The sequence below is a fragment of the Epinephelus lanceolatus genome, chromosome 5 (genome assembly GCF_041903045.1).
Source record: "Epinephelus lanceolatus isolate andai-2023 chromosome 5, ASM4190304v1, whole genome shotgun sequence".
NCBI lineage: Eukaryota > Metazoa > Chordata > Actinopteri > Perciformes > Serranidae > Epinephelus > Epinephelus lanceolatus.
Window position 1 is genome coordinate 30,198,739 of NC_135738.1, and position 21,439 is coordinate 30,220,177.

Here is a 21,439-nt window from a genome sequence, read left to right on the forward strand (position 1 = left end):
GACAGAAAACTGTTTTGATAGGTTATTCATTTATCAAGCTAAACTATGAAGCCCCAAAATTTCTCTGGTTTCAGCTTGTAACGTCAGGATTTGTTGGTTTTTAGAATAACTTTGGGTTTTGGTTTGTGGGTTGGACAAAATCAGCAACTAGAAGATGTTGACTTGAGCTGAATGTCAACATGCTCACATTCACCTCAGCGAGTTCATCTTAGCTTAGCCTGTTAGCATGCTAAAATTTGCTAAGTAGCATTAAACACAAACATGTTACCTGATAATGGTGCAAGAGGAAATGTACGGGGATCACCAAGGTTTTTACAGTTCATCCTGTGGGGGACATGAATGTGTGTATCAAATTTGGTGGTAATCAATTCTATAGTTGTCAAGACATTTCACTAAATTGTGTCGTCCTCATGGTGGCACCAGAGGAAAAGTCAGAATCAACAAAGTCACTAGGAATTCTCTCTGGAGACCATGAACGTCTGCATAAAATTTCAAAGTAATCTATCAACCATGCCACCAGCATGTTTTTTTTATTTTTATTATTGTTATTTTTTCTTCATGAGTCAGGGTATTTTACCACCTTCTTTAATTGGTGCAAAGGGCAGTAAACAAACCTGAGGTAGAGGCATACACTACATACATAAAAGTAGACGGAAACAGAATAGACAAAACGAGACAAACAAAAGGAAAGGAAACTATTTTTGCTGCTGAAAAAATATGAAAACTAGTTGTTATTACTTGGGGTGGTTTTGTAGGGCACACATGTATGCGGCCATATTTCTATCTGATAGACAGAAGAGAGGGTAGACTGATAAAATAAAAAAATTATTATTATAACTAATTCTAAAATATAATAATAATAAATGCCCTAAGTTTTATTAGGGCATATTATTTCTAGCTAAGACAGAAATGGAGCCATTTTGGACCAAACATAAGTTAAACAAATTATTTCAGCCTTATGGTAACTTAGCCTATTAATCTCCTGAGACCCAAACTTTTGTTTGGTGTGTATTTTTAATTTCTCCGAGCTATTTGGGATCAGTAGGACCTGATTAGCATAAAAAACTAAACATATGCCATGCCATACATGCCATCTTATTTTAACAAGGATTAGTGTATTGTGCTCTTACTACCACTAAATGGCACAAAAAGTGTCCATGAACAAGGACAACAGGTCTAAGTTAAGTAGAATGAATTATAAGGTCAAGCAAACCCAAAATGTGATGTCCTTATCTGAGGACACGGGGTTTCAGGAGGATAAGTCTATAGGTCTAAATGAGCATTCAAAAATATGTTTTACTACAGGATGCTGCTCTGCAGTGGGCTATTGGTACTCTAAGTTTGTGGCGTTTGTGGTGAAAGCAAAAGAATTTGTCCATGCACTTTTAAATTCTCTATTTTCCTCTGTCACTTTTACTTTTTCAGATTTGGAATCCATTGCTAACCTAGCAAGGGAAGCTCAAGACTAGCCACTACTGTTAAGGTTTGGCAAAATTTAGAGGAAAAGGTGCCGGACCTTAGACATATGACGCACGTTATAGTTGACAAAAAAAAATAAATAAATAAATCAGGGCATAGACTACATCTTTTTACAATTGTAGATGAAAATGTTGAAAAACAAAATAAATCATTTTCATGTGTCAAAGCCACAGAGAGCCACTGGAGAGGGGCTAAAGAGCCGCATGTGGCCCCAGAGCCACTGGTTGCCTACCCCTGAGCTAAGGCTAATATGTGACCCCTGTCCCTGGTTAGGCTTTTCTGCTTAAGAAGTGCAAAAGTTACGTAACATATCATCATAACTACGATTATGCTTTGAGGATTATGGTATTATGACCCGTGTTCTTTAACCAGCTCTAACCATCTCCTCCCCTGAAAACCAACGTGGCTTTTGGTGAGAAATCTGAAATGGCCTCTCATGCACAGACGACATGCACTTTGCACCATGATGATGGTTTAGACCTTATTTATTTTGGATGCACAACCCCTATCTGCCTCACAGGGTTGGCTTATAGTCATGTGCATGTTCATCAGTTTTTCTCAGCTGACAATTTGTAAACCTCCTGAAACTGGTCTGGTGTGAAAATGAGATCTTTCCTTCCTTAGCTCAGTGTTTACTTAATCAAGGGGAAGCTGTGGCATGCCATCTGGCCAGGTGGTTGGGCTCAAGTGGACGGCACCCAAGAGCCAGTTCCGTCTCCGAGGGTATTAATAAGTCCCTCCGCACTGGGGCTGCTCGGGGCATATTCAGTTATTAATCTGAATTACACGGAAGACGATTAAGGGCATCACGAGGTGACAGATTTTTAAGGAGGGCGTGGGCAGGAAGTGATTACATGTGACAGTGTCACTCTGGCTCCTGTCTACCACTAGCCTCTCTCTCTCTCTCTGTCACACACACACCCCTCCACAATAGTATACCCACCCCGATGTCACCCTGCCTCGAGCTTCCGATAGCAGGCTAACATTTCAAGACTACATTCCCGAGGTCTGCTTACTTCTCAGCTACTCATGGGAAACTGGCTACTTGAAGAGAAATGATCACAGTTAAAGCCAGCACTTTATATTTCTTTGGGGTTTTTTTTTATGTCACATTAAAATTATGAAGTGTGTTTTTGCTTTTTGTGTGCAATAAGGATTCTTTTTTATGAGTATTTAAACAAAGGAAAAAGGCAGTAGTTTGCCTGCAGAAGACGTGCAGGCAAACTTTGACAAATCCATACAGCATTAAGACTTACACCGTCTGGCTTATGGACAACAAGCCTTTAAATTGTACACCTAATTGGCAAGCTGGAAAACCCATTCACCGAAGAGCAGACACTGAAACCTAAAACCTTCACTTGCACTTTCTAAAAGTAGACTTTGAGAGAGATCTGCGGCCTCTGCTTGTCACCGGTTTAATTCATGCGCCACTTGCTCCACAACACCCTCAAAGAAAAGAGGGGAGCCAACGTTGCCTCTCCTGTTTTATAAGCGAACGCAGGAGCTGGGATGTTCCCATTTTGTCCGGTGGTTATCACTGGTAGCTGTTAACAGTGGAGAATTACATTGTTCTCATTGCAGCTACTGTATGTTGATCATTCGTGTCATTCTTGATTCGGGTTTTGGCAGGACAATTTGTTTTTCCTGCACTGTGCCGGACAACTTATGTAAGGCTCAGTTATGCCCCAAACTAATTGGGTTGAATGTTACATGTTGATTCAGGGAATGAGGAAAAAATAATTGGACCACTGTGTCCTGCTGCTAAATGTTAGTTTAAGGGTGGATGTCTTTGACTGCAAGATTTCTGGAAGGGATTGTGTTATTGTGGCATGATTTCACATTTAAGTGGACCTCACAGAAAGAGTGTAGGATAAAGGATCAATACCAAACAGATGACAAAAATTGCACACAGATTAAAGCAAAATTATATTTATGTTCAAGTCTGAATATAGCAAGCTAAAAAAAAGGATAGAATAATGAGGGTCACGTAAGGTTTTGCTCACAAAGTTACCTGACTCTCGCTCCCTAACCTCTGCTGTCCTCTGAAGCAGAGTCCCCCCCCCACCCGAGCCTCTAACACTGTAACTTCATCACCTCACAAACCATGGAGCCACACTAGTATGTCTTATGAATTTTATCTGGCCGAGAACTGCGCCCAGAAAGTGCCATATGAATCTAAGTGATTAAGACGAGGGTGTAAATGGAGAGGACGAGCTGGGAGGCTGGTGTGGAGGGGACGGTGCATGTCTGCGTCCGGCTGCACCTGTCTAACTTCCCTAAAGGAGCAGGGCCTGGGGCCCCAAGGTGGAGCTCAGCCAAGGGGCAGCAGGAGAGGAAGGAAAGGAAGAGAAGCTTACGTTGAGCTGAATGTGATTCCCCTGAAAATCTCTCTCACCACGTGCTCACCGAAACCTAAAAATAACTTTTATTAGGTTTAAGTGGAATTAGTGGAGATGGTAGTCGTCAGCATGTTCACGGATATATAGACATAGACTTTCTGACATGAGGAGACGGAAGAGCGAGGGGTGTTAATAATAAGAGCCTTGCACACACTCACACACACACACACACACACACACTCGCACAGGAGCATGCACATGTGCAAGCTTGCATGGACACAGACGCAACAAATTCCTCAAGTGAAACCAGTTAATTTACAAGACGATCATCATTTATGTAACAGGGTCAATTATACAGCAGTAATACATGTAACTAAGTCAAATGTACATTTGTAATATTAAGTGTTATAATTCCACAAAATTTGTTTCAGTTGTTATTACCTGACACGCTTAGGCCTCCATACTCAATATGTGGAACATCTGATACTCAGTTTCCGTACCCCTATGTTCACCTTTCAGGGTACCCCACCTAGAAAGGGTTGTCTCCCACCTTACCTCTCCCCTTTTGCTGTGGTACTCCATGGGAGAAGTAAGCGGCATTGCTTTTGTAATTCATTTTATGCTAACATATTCCTGTGTCACTTCATTTGTGCAGGGGCTCGAGTTTGTGTGGTTGTAATTGACGGAGGGTTTTGTTTTCACCTCTTGCTGTCAGCAGTAAACGGAGATCGCCTCCAAAGATATCCACAGTCCGGGCGTCTTTATATTAACACAACGCAGACAACACTAGAATCCACCGGTTACATTTATTCATTTCCCATACTTGCATGTTTCTATTTGGGGTCACTGGTTGTTGGAGCCCACCATCTCACAATCCTTTGGTGGCAGGTAAGGAACCTAGTCACGGATGGTCAAACACATAGAGGCGTAGTTTTTGACTGGATGAAGTCCAATGCTGTGTCTTAATTTGCGATCTTCTGTACTCACAACAGTCAAAAAGTTGAGCATCGAAAGATCATCACCATCTTGGCTACATGGCCTAGGGGGAGGGACTATCAAACTTTTATAAATAACTGCAGAGTAAGCCACAGAGGTTGCGGCAGACTTTGAAGCCAATTTTTGTAGTAACCAAACCGTGTTATTACAACACCTGAGTCCATCACGTGGTGCCATTGGGCCCAAAACGACCTTTTTTCCATAGACTTAGAAGTGAAAAAGAAGTCTGAAAATCAGTGTATACATTTTTTTTGCACATCACAACCCCCAGAAAATGATTCATTTTACTCTTAGGATTTGATCCATTCAGTCTTATAACATTTGGAAGTCTAGAAGAGCCACATGATGATGAAATCATTTTATCCCCATTCAAGTCAACGCAGTGCAAAACTGGAAGTAGTTTGCTAATTCGGTGGAAGTCTCTAGCGCACTTGCCTTATGGGGCGCAGGGATGTGAAAGCAGTGCTGATGGTCCAGTTAATTTTATACACAGAAGTTGGGTCGTGCTTCCAACGCTGTATCCAGTTCTCTGTATACATCCATGGGTTGCAGTTGCTGCGGTGAACAAGCAAACAAGCCTAGATCTGAAGAAGCCTCTTGGATCAGAGGGGAAACGTCTTCGAGAGACTCAAGCTTGCCTATGATATAGCATTTAGGATTGCCATGACCTGGATGACTGAGAATCTTCACCACCAAGCCAGCAGATATTTTGGTGGGGAAACAAGAGGAAGATGAAGAAGTGGTCAGATGCTGCCATTGTCATATCTGGTAAGTTCACAAGGGCAGAAATCAATTTGAGACAACACGACCCCGTCAAAGTTCACGCACTATCCAAGTAAGTACACAGTGTAGGCTACATAGTGTACAACATGGAAGTGTACTAAGTGAAATATCTGAATTGAGACACAGCACATATCTTTCTGAGAAGAAAAGCTTCTCCACTTTCTCATCCAACTGTTCCCTTAGCATTGTCACTGCTAATACATAAAATGGAGATGTCTTGAAATAAGTGTGCACTAAAAGTGAAGTAAGAAAAATGTAAACTTTATTGCAACTTTGTCATTCTAAGTTCTCTGATTTACAGAAGAGAAAAACACTTGTAATGGCACAGTCATCGTAATATGTACATTGCTGATACTGCAATAATCCAGACACTCGTGTCGTCCAGATTTAAGAGTGGCATATTAAGGCACATGATTCGCTCAGTCTGTAGAGGGAAGGAATAACACATCAAAGCTTTTCCTGCAACTTATACGTGAACATACCACAGCATTCCATAAAAGTATTAGAACGGGGAACCAGAAAAGCTCCCCGCACGAAGGGCTCGGTTGGGAAATCACAGTTTGTCCATTGTACATTCAGCTCTGGGAGAGATTAAGACGTTGATGTGTTCACAACATACTGCGTTGCACTAAGACATTTGGTGATTTGATAAGCTTCAGTAGACCTGAGTGTTGGAGTTGATACAGTAAACGTGTTGGATCAAAGTGACACAATCAATTTAGTGGTAAAGCATTCACTAAGGTTTCAGAGTCTGTATCATCACTGCCGGCCAGTTAAGATCGTCTCGTGAAGAACAAATCAATAAAGACAACTAACTAATAAACTGTACATAGAGCAATGCATCATGGGGCAAAGGTGATTACATTTCTCCATGAAGAGAATCAGTTATCTCATTCACATATCATTTGCTGAAAGCATTTAGTCAGGGTTGAAACCAAATACAAAATGATCTGACATAAGTAATCCTACTGAGCTAAAGCAAGCGATGGAAATGGATGTGATTACAATGACAGTCCAAAGAATGAGATACTCATCAGGGTTTATGTCAAATGGCCACTGCATCTCTGTGACTTTTTAAAAATCAATCCAAGATGGTTGCAATAAAAAGATGTCTGACCTATGAGAGCATCCTATTTATGTATTTTGGGGTCTAAAGAGCTCTTTCCCCCTTGCCGTCTTATTAGAGGAAGTTTGACATTTTGGGAAATGCACTTATTTGCTTTCTTGCTGAGACGTAAATGAGAAGGTTTGATACCACTCTTGTATCTGTATCATAAATAGGACATCTCCAGCCAGGAGACCGTTAGCTTAGCATGAAAACTGGAAACTGGAGGAAGTCGCTGCTTCTGTTCAAGAAATAGTCCAGCACATAACCTCTCATAAACCATAATTCATCATTTTTACATTTTGGCTTTTGAATGGATTAAATAAACAAGATATAAACTGTTTATTAGTGAGCTTTAGAGGTGCTGGTAGTCAGATTTCGTTAGCCGTGGACCAGGCGAGCTATTTCCCCACGTTTCCAGTCCTATTGCTGCCTTTAAATGGAAAGTGCAAGCTTGTGGTTACCTCAGGGGAAGTTCTGTAAACAATATGATTGGCGTTCAAGTGGTTTAAGTCGTGAAGCCACTGCTGCAAGGCAACAGCATCTAGAAGCCAACCAGGCTAACAATTTAGTACGCTAGCGAACGGGTAACGTAATGCAGAGGCATAACAATAGAGGACAAAGAGGAGGCTGTTGGGAATATCAACATTTTCCTCATGCAAAGTATAAAATTACCAAGAATAACTTCTAAAATCCCAATATATTAACCTAAACCTAAACCTAAACTAACCACCCACCAAAAAATGAACTTCCATGGCCTCCCCCATCTCTGAAAACATCAGCAATCACATTACAACTCGTAAATTCAGAGCTTCTAGAAAATTTCTGGTGTTCATACGAACTCCTCTCGTGAACACGGTAAACACAACCCCATAGAGTGGTGCAGGGATGAGTTTTTTGTTTTTTTTTAAGGTTGACATGGAAGTTAGCTTCGTCCTGGTTCCCTCGACAAAAAAGCCTGTGGGATTTTTCTACTGGATTTTGAATTATTGCTGAAAATAAGCTCTGCTGCAAACAAATTTTATGATACTTATGTTACATTCAGCACAAGAGTCTTCACAAACTAACACCACTTTCATGATTTTTTAAGCAAAATGCAATTGCTAGAAGTAAAAAGCTAACGTTAGGCTATAAACAAACCACATTACAGCCAGATGACTTAATGTTGCCACCACAGCGTGGCTGTAAAGGCGTTTTCGGCGTGATGGCGTTCTAAAGTCTCATTTAGCCACTTTTTAGCGATCGGCTTTTTTAAGATATCTAAAAGCTTAGAAATTACCAAGTGGGGAATATATTGATGTATTTTATATCGGCGAACAAAACGTGAAAGTCTCTGAAGCTTGTTTTAACCACAGATCTTATTTCAGGCACCTAACCAAAAAAAACTGTTGACTTCAAGACGAGGGAACCATGGTTGCAAAAATACTAACTCATTTCCAGGTTTTAGAATTCATTCCTGCAGCACTCTATTTGGAGCCAGCACATGCAGTCTGCCTGCAGTAGGTTATTATTTACCCTACAGGCGTGACAGCAGTATCGACCTTCTAATCTAACTCCCTGCAATAAAGAGAATAAGAGTATTTCCCAGCATGTCAAACTATCTGTTAAAAACGTAATTTCAACCTATGTGGTGTCGTCAACAAGGCTTTCCTCAGACACTCATGAAAGAGAATATCAACACAACATCAGACAGACTTAATAAAAAATGAGCAGCCCTTCTAAAAGCCCTTACTACAGCAGGTTAGTAAGAAGGTTACATCTAATCTAAATTCAAATATAGCCAGAGTTACAATTACAGTGGCTTGGCCTCAAGTTCATCTGGCCTACAGTACTAAGGGACATTCAGACATGTCCAACGGAGTGGTATGTTGATAAATTAAGTGAAACTACTCTAAGAATAAGTGCTAAGTATAAGGGGTGATAGGCTGTTGTGTCTGATGACTCTGTAAAGCAGTCAAAAACCATAACTTGAGGTACATTCATAAAATATCAGCCCGTCGGCCTGAAAAGTTCAAGTAAAAGCCTCTCCGATGAGTGAGCAAGACATATGGTACCATGGTGCGTCGGTCTCAGTACGAAGCTTTCTGTGAGCTAATTTCCTCCCAATAAGCCTGTTTTTTTCCTTCGTCCTTCGATATCTTCATTTGGTCTTCTTGAGAGATTCAAGCAAAACAATGGGCTTGCTTTGTTCCTCCTTATCAAGAGAGCCAGCAGCGACTAAAAATTTAAAGACTGTAGAAATGCAGTATGTAAACGCACAGATTTCTCCAGGACTTACATACAAAAAAAAAGAGAAAAAAAAAAGGCAGAACAAATCAAAACAGTCCGGAAACAAATCAGCCAAGAGGTAAAACCGATTAACATTTTAAAAAAGGAAGAAAAAAACTGTCACAAAGAGAAAAAAAAATCATTTTGTACTGTAAAGTGCAAGTATAAAAAAAATCTTTCTACATATCGTCTCAAGCCTTGAGACAGGGTCAATGGTCTGTAGTGGAAAAGTGCAAGTTGAGAACAGCACGAGTAATTAAAAAAATAATAATAATAATAATTATTTGATTCAAAACAGTAACAGGATAAGTCAGATGACTCGACGGATCGGTCATGTGACTCAGCTTCTCCGTAAGAAAACAGCCACCTCCTCCAAGGGCACAGGATAGTCCTGTAGGAACGTCCCCCCGTCGAACACCTGAGCGTTCTGGCTGTCCTGCCACTGGAAGCCCCCATCAGGTAAGTAAATATCCCTCTGCACTGCCCCCCTCTCCACCACTGGTGCCACCAGGACCTGGCAACACACATCAGTTTGGTAAAAGTGAAATCAGATGTCAGGGAGATTGTACACTTAATTAGGGTGACATCAGGTTACAGCAGGGGGGTGACTCATACGCTACTGTATGCCAAGTATATTGGAACTCAATCCCTTCCCATCAGAACATCATTAAGTCACCTCGTCTCCGATGAGGAACTGGTCATCGATGGTGAAAGTCATGGGGTCGCTGGGACTGAGCCACCACATCGGCCGGTAGATGGGGTTTCCTGTCATCTGCCACTCCTCTGCATACTTCTCTATCAGTGGGATCACATCCCTCTGGTGCTTTGCTATGTAGGCCCGTGTTAGGTTTAGCACCTGTAAGTCACAAATGGAGAGGGGTACAGATTATAGTAAAAATAACCAATTCTCTACTGACATTAAGAGGCTATAGGGTGCTCATTTTTTAAAGCTAGGGTTAGGGTAATGGTGCAAAGGTAGTGGTATGCTGTAAAACTAGACAAGCTTAAGCCCCGTTTCCACAGAGCAGTATGGTACACATTCAGTTCAGTTTGGTCACATTTTTTCTGTTTCCACTGTGAAAAGTTGTGGATGACAACTTGGATGGATGGATGGATGACAATGATGACTTTTAAGGTGGAACATTTACTTGTTGTCTTACTCAATGTATGAGTTGACGTGAATCCATCAACAGACCTTAAATTTCACTGTGCCAACTTTGACCATTACTGTACTTTTTATTGTCTCTCTCGGATGACATACACTTTTAGTAATGAGTGGATCTTCAAGAGTTCAAGAATATTCATTTTGACCGGATTATGTGAACAGCATATATCCCAATCCTCGCTCTGAGAAAAAAACGTGCCGCAGAGCATTGTTCCTGTGGGCTCCAGCAACACTAAACCCCTGAAATTGCCTGAGAAGGACTAAATGCACAAACCGCTCTTTCTAAATATCCCATGGAGAGAGACTCTCACTGCACCCTGTCCTACCTTGTTCTGAAAATGTTGGCGTATAACCTTGTTCTGCGGATGATAAACAAGGTGCAGATTGATAAAGGAGGAAATACAGTGAGTGCTGGACGGAGCAGTGAGTGACAACAACCCCGCCCACATTTAAGAGTACTGTTTGCGGTGGAAACCCAAGTTGTCTATTTACCATGTCTGAAGGGTTACTTTTGGTTCTATACCAAAAGAGTTTGGTGGAAATGGGTCTTAAGGCATCCATTGGTACCAATCCCATCAGCATAGCTTGTTTGGAAGAGGGCTAAATAATGGTTGAAGATTAGGCAAAATTTTGGCAAGGGAGCAACTGGCATGGCCATTTTTCGAAAGGGTCCCTTAAGCTCTCACCTCAAGATATCTGAATGAAAATGGGTTCTATGGGTATCAGCGAGTCTTTCCTAAACTTGATAAGGCAGGTTCCCTTTTGTTTCTTACTATGAAAGTGCTGCTTCATATTAAAACTGTATATTTGTCTTTTTAAGGAAAAGGACACCTTGCCTAGTTGAAGAAGAATTAATCGCCTAACATGTAGAGATACAAAACATACTTAAACAGGATTGTTGTGGGACTCAAAATGGTAACGGCACTGGTATAAGTCTATGGACATCAGATAATTAATAAAATGTAATATCTGTAAAATAAGAAAGTATTTCAGAATGCAGCACTTTGACTGGCCATAGTGACATAGTTTTCAACTAGCCTTTATACTTATATTCCTGAAATGCAGTTATGGCTTTTGGTTTTGTCGTGCCACCCAAATTTTCAGTGGCCCCATCTGACCACCCCTATGACCTAAATATATTTTCAAGAAATCTAAAGTAAATGAAAAAAATGAAACAAAAAAAGCCATTTCCTTAACTAAATCATCTGACTGAAGGATTTCAGGACAAGAAAAATATTGACAACGAGCTCTGCAAAAGCCATTTGTGCCATCTCTGCACCCAGACATGCAGTCAGAACTTAAGAGCAGCTCATTGTTGACTTAGTGATTTAACACTCCAAGTCGTCCTCTTGTCTCCCTCTGTCAAGCATTCCTGGAAGGGTCACATCCTCTTCAGTGTCCCATGACAAAAACAAAAACGTGACCGCATCTATAAAAAATGTCTTTTTATGAGCTTGGTTTGAGAGCATTTGTAGGAATGAGCTTGAAGTCACAGCCTGGGTTTGAGTGGATCTTTCTCTAATTGAGAAGCCAGGCATGTGTGTGGGTTTGTGGCTTTATTGCTATTTGATTCCAATGTGGTCGCTGCCGTGACCTGTCTGTGACTGAAGTATCACACATTCTGGAAATAAAGGTGCGCCACATTAAAACTACAGTAAAACACCCATTAAAAAAAAGACTCATTTATCACGTGTAACGCAGCAGTCTAGTCTCTAAAATTTCTTCTCAGTCTCACTTCATCCGAGTTTATAAGTTGAGGGCCACGCAAGAGACCCAAATGGAAAACATTGCTGCTGTCAAATGTCTAGCTGTCCAAAAGGCCTATTTTTATCTTTGTCACGCAACGCAAGTCATAACTAATATATTTTGCTGCTTCAGTCCTCTCCTCGTGGAAAAAAGAAAAGCCGTTGATCACTCCCACTCTGTCACACTTGTCAATTACTCATGGAAATCTTAATTGCCACAATAAAGTATTTTTCCAAGACTTGTCCTTAAATTCATTATCATTCCTGCCGAAGTGGCTCTTGAGAGTGAGAGTGAGCCATAAATCTAGAGGAGGGATTGTAATTCGGAACAGATGGACTCTTAACCACAGGTGATGTCGGGAAGGGGCCAGGCAGTCGCCCCTACTGAGGAAAGAAAGGAAGGGCAGTGGAGGGGAGGGGGGTAAAATAGCCCTAACCCTCTTGACAAGCATCAAGTGCTTTTCTGTTGGGGAACCTGAGCCGTAAAAACTATCAATATCTGTCACCAGACTCTCTGAGATTGCAGGCTTTGTTTTCCTGCCATGCACGGTGAACATTCCTGATTTCCAGCGGAGAGGGTCAGGGTTTTAGTCCTGGCTCTCATGCTGTCACGTTTGAGTTCTGATAGTCCAGGTCTCAGCAGCCTTCACACTCCTCTGCAAAACACACCGGTGGGAACTTCTCAGCATTGACCCTCAAAACTAAGGAGAGGCTGCTGGGTCAATAAATTCTCCCTCTCTCGCCTCTTTTCATAAGCAACCTTAGCCACTCCGCAAGAAGGAAGGATAATCTCCCTCTCCATTTAAGAACATCTAATTGGCAGCATTCACACATCACTTCACTTGATCTCTCTCACTGTAAACCTTCACAAATGAAAATCTTGTTTTTAGTCCAGAAAAGAATGTGAACACCTCTTTTCTTTTTGCTGATGTAATCATTTTTAATGTGGATAAGGCAGATGTAATGACAGCTCCTCAGCCTGGAGCTGCAGGGTTGGCCAAAGTGCGGTCAAGAGGAAAGAGTTGCTGGGTTAGAGGGCGGCTACATGAAGTGCTCTGACTGCTTTGTAATGTGTTTTTCATTGTAGTTTTTTCCATAATCATAATCATAATTCTAGTTGCATACCCGGTCCTCTCCACAGACCCAGGGTGGCGTATGGAAGCTGATAACAGGGAGAAAGGCTGTGATCTCCAGCCAACGGATGAACAACTCCTCATCTGTGACCAGGTCTCCAGACAGAGAGCCACCTGTAGGTGAAGAGAGAGGGATGGGCAGAGGCAGAAATTAAGACACATTAGTTGAACAGTTAAGAACTGATACTGTATTCATTCTCTGGCTTTTGAAATTGACTTATTCAAAAAACATGCATGTGAGGCATTTTTGCCTTTATTAGAAAGGAGAGTCCAGCATGAAGCGGGGAGAGAGACCAGGGAAGACACGCAGCAAAGGTCCAGAGTTGGAGTCAAGCCAGCGGCTGCTGAGGCAAGGACATAGCCTTTGTACAGTACATGGGGCACCCACTCTACCAGGTGTGCTGAGGGCGTCCTCACATACCAAAGTCTGGGGCTACCTTACAACTTGCTGAAACCTGGTAATGCTGGACAAACCACTTGTAAAGATTGTTTCCAACAACTTGTCCAGATTTTTTAGTCTTTGCGCTCATTAAGCAGCATAAACCTTACGGCTGAGTAAACACAACACGCTGAACAACTGGTCATTAACGACTTGGGATTTGGCAAAAGACGACCCCGAAAATCCTGCAAAACAGCACTTGTCACATACTAAAGACAAACTGGGACGGCAACCAGCAGTTTGAACTGATTATATGCAGAACAATTTGTGCTGAAATGGCCTTAAAAGGAGGGCAAAGGCTTATTGTGCGAGAGCCTGGATTGAGAAGTTTAGACAATGCAAACGGTATAGCCGACAGAGAGCATTTGAGGTGAGTGAACTTAAGGTAAGTCTGTTTATTGACACACGTGATGTAATCAGTCGTTGATGACAGTCACAAATATCAAACATGTTTCAAAAATCTTTATGAAATTGACTGGCAGAAACTGGATCTAAAGACTTCGGAAATATGGATTTATCTGCCGATTGTCAACAGGTGACAGGGATGGATGAGACATATGAGAAGAATTATGCACTTTTTTCATGAAATATTAAGAACTGGACTGTCGTATTAGAGATGAGAAAGATGACCCATAGGCTGTGGTATTACCTACTGCATCAGGAATGAGGAAGTTGTATCCCAGCAGAGTGTGGTGCAGCAGGGAGGGAATGATGCCCTTCAGGCCCATTGGGCTCCAGTCGGACTGCAAGGGGGTCATCTTCACAAACAGAGGTTTGTGGTTCGACCTAAGACACATACACTATCATAGTAAGCGGAAGCAGAACAAGGACTCTGTACCTATAAATACTGTCAGTCGGTATTGGGTAAAAATGGCAAACTGCAAAACGCGAGAGGGCTGTTACCGTGTCCCTGCTGTCACAATGGTGGAGTCTCCTATCCTTGTGGCCAGGTCGGCCAGCAGGCTGATGTACTTGTCTCCACTGAGAGCCTGCGGTGGCCGCAGGGCTTGCTCCTCAAACAGATTCCCTTCGCCCCCCTCCAGCATGACGTACTCCATCCCCAAATGGGCCTGCAGGGATCCCACCCTGTCCAGGAACCAGCTCACCGCTCCTGGGTTGGTAATGTTCAGCTTAACGCAGAACTTTCCTCGCCACTGACTCATCACAGGGATCTGAAGGATAGAAAGTACAGAGTTCATTTTACAGAGCTTCTATTTTGGTAATTAATTATGAACCTCAGTGCTTCTGCTGTTGCAGTAATAGATTTTCTGGATTAGGCCATGTTCACACTGCTCTGCTTTTTATCAGACTGCAACTAGTGAATGGAGACAGGCTGCGGGGCAGATGGAAAGTGCTCACTTTGGAAAAAGTTCTGCGTCTGGTTTCTTTTCATAAAGAGTGTTCTCGTAAGTTGAGGAAAGTTCAATGTTTTAGACATGGAATATGTTTTCTGTGAATGGACCAATCACAAGGTAGAGGAAGCGGAGTTCCCCCTCCTTACCACCACCAGCACCACAACAACAACCAGAATAAAATCACTTAAGTGCTTTTGAGTGTGCTCTGCTCAGGTCTCACCAGCTGTCCCTGAGGGGCTGAGGGGAGACTGAGCCAGTAGGCCTCAGTGCCATCCACGAGGGAGGTGTGGAACTGCGTGGTGTCCACGCCCAGGAAAGGGGACAAGGTGATGGAAATGTTAAGAAGCTTGACAAGTGGGAGGTCCCTGGTCAGTCTCTTGGACATCCCCCTTTTCCTGCTGTTGAGGTAGTCATGGTCCTACAGAGACACAGAGATACGCTGCCATAACTGCATGAACAGACCTGAAACATCAGCACTTTGCATTGCGAGAGGCAGTCTGTACCAACATCATTTAACAGTAGCTGAATCAGCAACTGGCCATATTGCATCAAAATAACTATAATACAATTCAATGCACTAATTGAACAATTTTAATGTTCATAAACCGGTACAAAAAATTGCTTTATGTTAGGTACAGACACACTGATCTCTCCATGTGGACACATTGCTTTGCAAACTGGTATCTGTGACAATACAACCTCTGCCAGAACCTTTGAACATATATCATAATCCTTTGGAATTCGCTTGGTAAAGTCAAACACAGATTTCAGGTTACATAACTGTGGAACGAAACCTTTTAAGAATACAAAGATTGACCAGGAGGTGAACCGGCTGTGAGAAGAAAGAGTAGATTAGCACATCTTATGTAATTTTTTAGAATGTTTTTTCGTTTTGTTCTGCTTCTTTCCTGAATTTAAACTACACATAATTGTCAAAATACTCAAAACTAAAGAGGACTAAAACATAGAAAAGCATCTGGTCTTGTTTTGTGAAAAGCTGCATATTTAGTGTCAAAGGAATAGGTTTAGAAACATTGCAAATGTATTACAGGGGGCCGATGCTTTTCTTTATTTCTGTCATATATATGTTATAATGATGGATGTTCATTTTAAACATGGCCAACATTTCAAATAATGAGGTAAAAGTATATAAAAGTAATCCCTATGAGCAAAACCATCAGGCTTCAGACCATCCTGACTACTCTGTTTCCAACTATTGTTTTCTACTTTGGCTCATGAAGGATTTCTTAATATGGTCATCTGCTCCAGCTGCAAGTGTTTACATTACATAGCCTAAATTGCTACATAGAGCTACATGCTAACCTCAGGGAAACATAATCTTGGTTGCCAATGTTGCTGAAATATGTCCGGTGGTTGGGAAGTTTGGGGTTAAAAAGGTTATATTGCTGATTTTTACTATAAAAAAGTGTAACTTGTTGGGAATAGAATGATTTTATGTGTTTTACTATAAGTTGTGTTTCACTATATAAGTTTTAGATGTGTGAACAATGAGAATACTGAGATGATTTCAGCTGATCTGAATGTGTTTGCTTTGCAGAAGTGGAGAAGTACAGGAGAGGAAGAGACATGAAGTCTGAGGAGCACATACCGCAATGCTTAGATAATTAGTTTCATATATGGTAAAAAGAATAGAAAGTGATATACAGATAGTAAGGTACAGCACGTGTAGGGAGTTGTGTTGTTCTCTTGTCTTTCAAAACAGGAACCACGCCCCCACCGCCAGCGGGAAGGAGTCAGATTAACACGAGGCAGGGGCGTGGTGTGGTGAAGGAGGAAGTGGAACTGCCAATGAGAAGAGGACAACGCCTTGCGTGCACAATGACACTCTGTTACGCTCAAATATACTGGGTCAGGGAAAGGACAGGAGGTCAGACTTCGTGAACTGACACACCTTTGTTGTTCGTCAGGGACGTGAAGTTGAGACCCAGAGCTCTGTAATTTTATTCCTTTACTGCTTAATAAACTACATTAACTGAGACCGTATATCTTCTCCTATTGCTTCATTAAAGAACACGCAGGACTGAGCTCACACATAGCACACTGGAGAGTAGGATGAGACTCTTAGTCCAACAAACTATACTCTGTTACAGTCATTCCCCTGGCTGCAATGATGGTACAGAGACACCAAGAACGCAGATGCCGAAGACCTGGAAACACTGACCAATCACAGCAGACCATTTGGCTTTTTTTTTTTCTTTTTTTTGGGAGGGGGGCTTAAAGAGACAGGACAGAGGGTGAATACAGGTGCTCCAGCACAGGCACTATGAGAAAAATAAAAATGGGTTTTGAACACTGAAGCATGTAAACGTGCTGATAGAAACCCAAAATACAGATGTGAACCTGAAAATGAGCATAATAGGTCCACTTGAATAACTCCAGTGTTCCAAAGCCTGCAATTCCAAGATAATAGGAAACTGGAAGGGAAAGGTCGCGTGTGACTGATCATTTATGGACACTTGTCAATATGTAGAGTGAAAGAAAAGACTAGTTTTTCATTTTTCTTTACAGACATTATTGTGGCCCGTCACACTTCTTCAGATCCTTATACCTCACAAATAACTTAAAGTTCCATAATGCAGGTCTATACACTTGGCGGATTCTTTATGGCATTTATGCCTTGTGGGTAACCTGTGAGTGTGTGACGTGTGCTTTGTTGTGTATGTGGAGGGACGCAGCTTTCTCGGGGTGTGTCATGGTGAAGACAGTATGCAGATAAAAGTGATGATAGTCATTTGAATTAAGTGTCTTGATAGACACAGAGGACATGAGATTGTGGTAAAGAGAAACTCTTGTTCACCACATGACACCCATCAACTGACGTGTTATTCCTCCCATTTCTTCCCCCCTTTTTCATCCTTTCACACGTTCTGATCCAGGAATGGGAGCCTACTGTAAGCATTGTGTGTGTATATATAATAAACTCGACCTCTCTGATGGACAGATTGTGTGAAACTCCTCTGCCTCCTCTTCTGTTGCCACACGGTCCAGGTCAGATCGCAACATCGAGCTGGTGTCAGGATCACCTACTCAAGTTAGTCTTGGCTCACATCCCTTCTAATCCCAACACACCCAATTCTTCGCCGTCCCACGGTTACCACACTCGGAGCAACCTGAGATCAGTTAGGGGAGCCTCTGTTTGTCTTCTCTCAGCTATATTTGTTTTGTAATGGAATATCACAGGGTATTGACTTAGATCCACTCAAGAGTGGTCCTGGTGGTCTCTTGTTTCCAGGCAGTTCCCTACAACCTTCAAGGAAAGTAACTGGATAAATGTGAACTGATGATGATAAACATCACCTGCCCTTTTGTATCACACACCAGATACTGTATGGACCAATGAATCATGAAGTTTAGAATACCTGAAACATATTAGGTGAGCCTGATATATCACATTTACAAGCTTAAAGACAGAACTTAAAAATGTGGCCTGCAGGTAGTGTGGTCTGCACTCAGGGAAACAAATTTTTCAACATTTTTTTTCTACGTTGTGACATTTCTGTGAACCTGTCCTCCCTCCTTCGCTTCCCGCCCGTCTCCAGCTTTCTGGAGATCCACTTAAGAAAACTCTTTCATCTCTGTCCTTGACCAGTTCTGAGCCTGTGACCGATGAACCCTCACCAGCCTCACAGCCCAGATGGTTGAAGAGGAGGATTATGGGAGTCTACAGCTACATGGTGTAAGAAACAGCCAAATAAAGAGAGGATGAAGAAATGACCACTTGTACCAATAGAGATAAGCATAGTAGTAGGCTACTGTAAAGTATCTCTGCTGGTACAAATTTAAAGGAATACTTCATCTCCCCCAAAGACCATTTGTTGCCTATTTCAATTACTCACCCACTGTTGCGTTAAAATCTCTAAGAAAATGTTGTTTTTCTTGCATGCCTCAGATAAACAAAAAATTCTTGATGAACTGAAGTCATAGGTGACCACATGTAACAACAGAAAAACTAAAAACATCTGATTACAAACACTCACAACATCAATGCAGTAAAATCAAAGTCTTAAGTATAGTCGAAGTCTTGCCATAGAGACAGCTCTTTCAATTGGGGAACTGAACTACAAGTGAAACTTAGGGTGCTTTCAGACCTAGAGTTGTCTTGCTTTGGTCCAAATCAGGGACTAATTTTGTCACAAAGTTGCATAATTGCCCAGAGTTGGTTCGTGTTCTCACGGCAGCATTTACAAGCGGACCAGATAAAATGCCTTGTGTGAGAAAGCTGCTCTTGATTGGTCATAACTCCCATGTGGGAAAAATCCAGGAAGTGAACAAGACGTTGAAGAAGAGTACACTTGCAAGATAAATGCGACACTTTCTAATATCACAATGGAGGGACAACTACGCAGGTTGATTTTAGTGCTGGTCATTGTGTACTATATTGCTGTCATTGTTCATTTTAGGCAAATCACACAGACTGAAAACGAGGCGCGGCTCCAACTAGAAAACAATGTTTTAATGCATTGGGTATGCTGAATGTGCATATTAAAGGGAAATTTCGGTTTATTTCAACCTGTCTCCTATCATCCTAAATTTGTTTCAAGTGACTAGTGACATAAAAATAATAGTTAGCATGTTAGCCGTTAGCCTAGATACAGCCGGGGCGCATAGTAGCGTCAGACCTGTTAAAACGCAAGTGAACGGGCATACTTCAAGTGCAAAGTTAGTCCACTAAACAAGCTTTTTTTCCACAAAGACCGCCTCATATTGTTAGGATAAATGTCAGAGAACATATAGAAAATGACATGTAAACGTGTTGTCTTACCTTACCGGTGTGATGCCATGTTTGTTTACCATCTAGCTCTGCTTTCCAAAGCGCGGCCGAAATATTTTGCGAGAACAAGCAGCGACAGCTGGAAGGCAGAACCGGACAGTAGCCTGAAAAGTTCATTCATTTATTTTATGAAAGATTTATAGAATAATGGCTGACTTTTTGCCAGACTTCGACTTTGTGGAGGAGGAATTTGATTTTGCAGAGTTTGATGGCCGCCCTTATTTATTTGAGCCAGAATACACTGACGAAGAGCTTTGTGAAATTGAAGAACGGAGGAGGAGAGAGAGAGAGGCGCAACAGGTAGAGGACGAGAGAGGAGGAATGGCTGCTGCAAGGCTGCGTGGCTCTGGAGATTGGTGGTGTACCTGTGAATGCTGTGCCCCAGTGCCCACAGAAGAGGAATGCCTCTGTTGCAAGGAATGGGACCGGTTGCAGCCTTATTTTTAAGGTCTGGATGTGACCGAGGACGAGACACCTCCACCTGGAGTAGTATCCAGCTGGGCTTTATCTAGAGCTCGCGAGATATATTTCGGCCGCGCTTTGGAAAGCAAAGCTAGATGGTAAACAAACATGGCACCACACCGGTAAGGTAAGACAACATGTTTACATGTCGTTTTCTATATGTTCTCTGACATTTATCCTAACGATATGAGGCGGTCTTTGTGGAAAAAAGCTTGTTTAGTGGACTAACTTTGCACTTGAAGTATGCCCGTTCACTTACGTTTTAACAGGTCTGACGCTACGGCTGTATCTGGGCTAACGGCTAACATGCTAACTATTATTTTTATGTCACTAGTCACTTGAAACAAATTTAGGACGATAGGAGACGGGTTGAAATAAACTGAAATTTCCCTTTAAGGCAGTACAGGAGGAGGCACGCATTAATAATCCTGGAACATGCTCCTGTTTATTTAAACCAAACAATGTGTAATGCGACTGCACTTGGTTTGGATCGAGGTCGGAACACGTTCTCACTACAAACAAACCGCACCAGTGTTCGTTTGTAACCGAACCAAGACCACCTCTTCAAGAAGGTCTCGGTCTGGTTGTTTTGGTCCACACCTGACTGCGATTGCTGTGTTCACACCTGCCCAAAGAACCGCACTTAGGGGGCAAACAAACTTGAGTTCAATTAAACTGAACCAAACAGGGCAGGTGTAAAGCACCCTTACATATGCTCTCTTCAAAGCCAGACTCCATTGACATAAACAACAGTTTTACCTGGCTGAACACACAAGCTGCTGGTCTACCACTGCCACGATCAGTCAGATTGTTTGTGTGACCTCAGTAAATCCGAGCTTACCCTTTGAAACACTGAAGTCACACAATAACACAAAGAAACTTCGTGCTTTGTGTGAGGTAGTTTTCTTCCCAAATTGAACATAACATGGAGGGAGCAACTAAAATGATCATTTGAGAGTTGTAGTTTTTATTTGAGTGAGCTCAAGTGCCAGATAAATATTGAATCTGATTGTGAAAGAGAAATATTTGGTCTCAAAAAAGTGGGAAAAGGCCCCAGTGAAATTTCACCTTACTTTTTGATTAATGTATTTTCCGTTGAAACACACTATTGAAATGAGGCATGACCTAAAAAGGTAAAATTAAACCAACAGGCTATTTTTGTAGGGAGAGCGACTGTTATTTTGATTCATTCAAAAATATGTGATGTTTTTATTTTGTCTTCAGATTTCTGCCCTTTGATTCTGTAGAGACTGTTAAAATTCATGATGAACATTACACATTGTGTTATCTTTGGTTCTGCCTTCCTGAGGTTTAACTCAACCAAGTAAGTGAGAATTTGAGGCTGGTGGTACAGAGATAGCATGGTGAGGGGAACATA

At 41.8% G+C, this 21,439-nt stretch overlaps 1 protein-coding gene across 1 annotated transcript in view; it reads right to left on the reverse strand.

The window, feature by feature from the left end:
• Window positions 1–5,837: 5,837 nt before the first annotated feature.
• The window catches only part of LOC117262625 (SITS-binding protein), a 32,341-nt gene continuing 16,739 nt past the window's right edge, over window positions 5,838–21,439 (reverse strand). The window contains exons 6-11 of the mRNA XM_033635670.2: window positions 15,028–15,225; window positions 14,356–14,624; window positions 14,102–14,238; window positions 13,006–13,127; window positions 9,647–9,826; window positions 5,838–9,484 (exon numbers count right to left, since the gene is read on the reverse strand). Coding sequence (XP_033491561.1) covers window positions 9,311–9,484; window positions 9,647–9,826; window positions 13,006–13,127; window positions 14,102–14,238; window positions 14,356–14,624; window positions 15,028–15,225 — 1,080 coding nt within the window. The 3' untranslated portion in view covers window positions 5,838–9,310. The remainder of the gene's footprint in view (window positions 9,485–9,646; window positions 9,827–13,005; window positions 13,128–14,101; window positions 14,239–14,355; window positions 14,625–15,027; window positions 15,226–21,439) is intronic.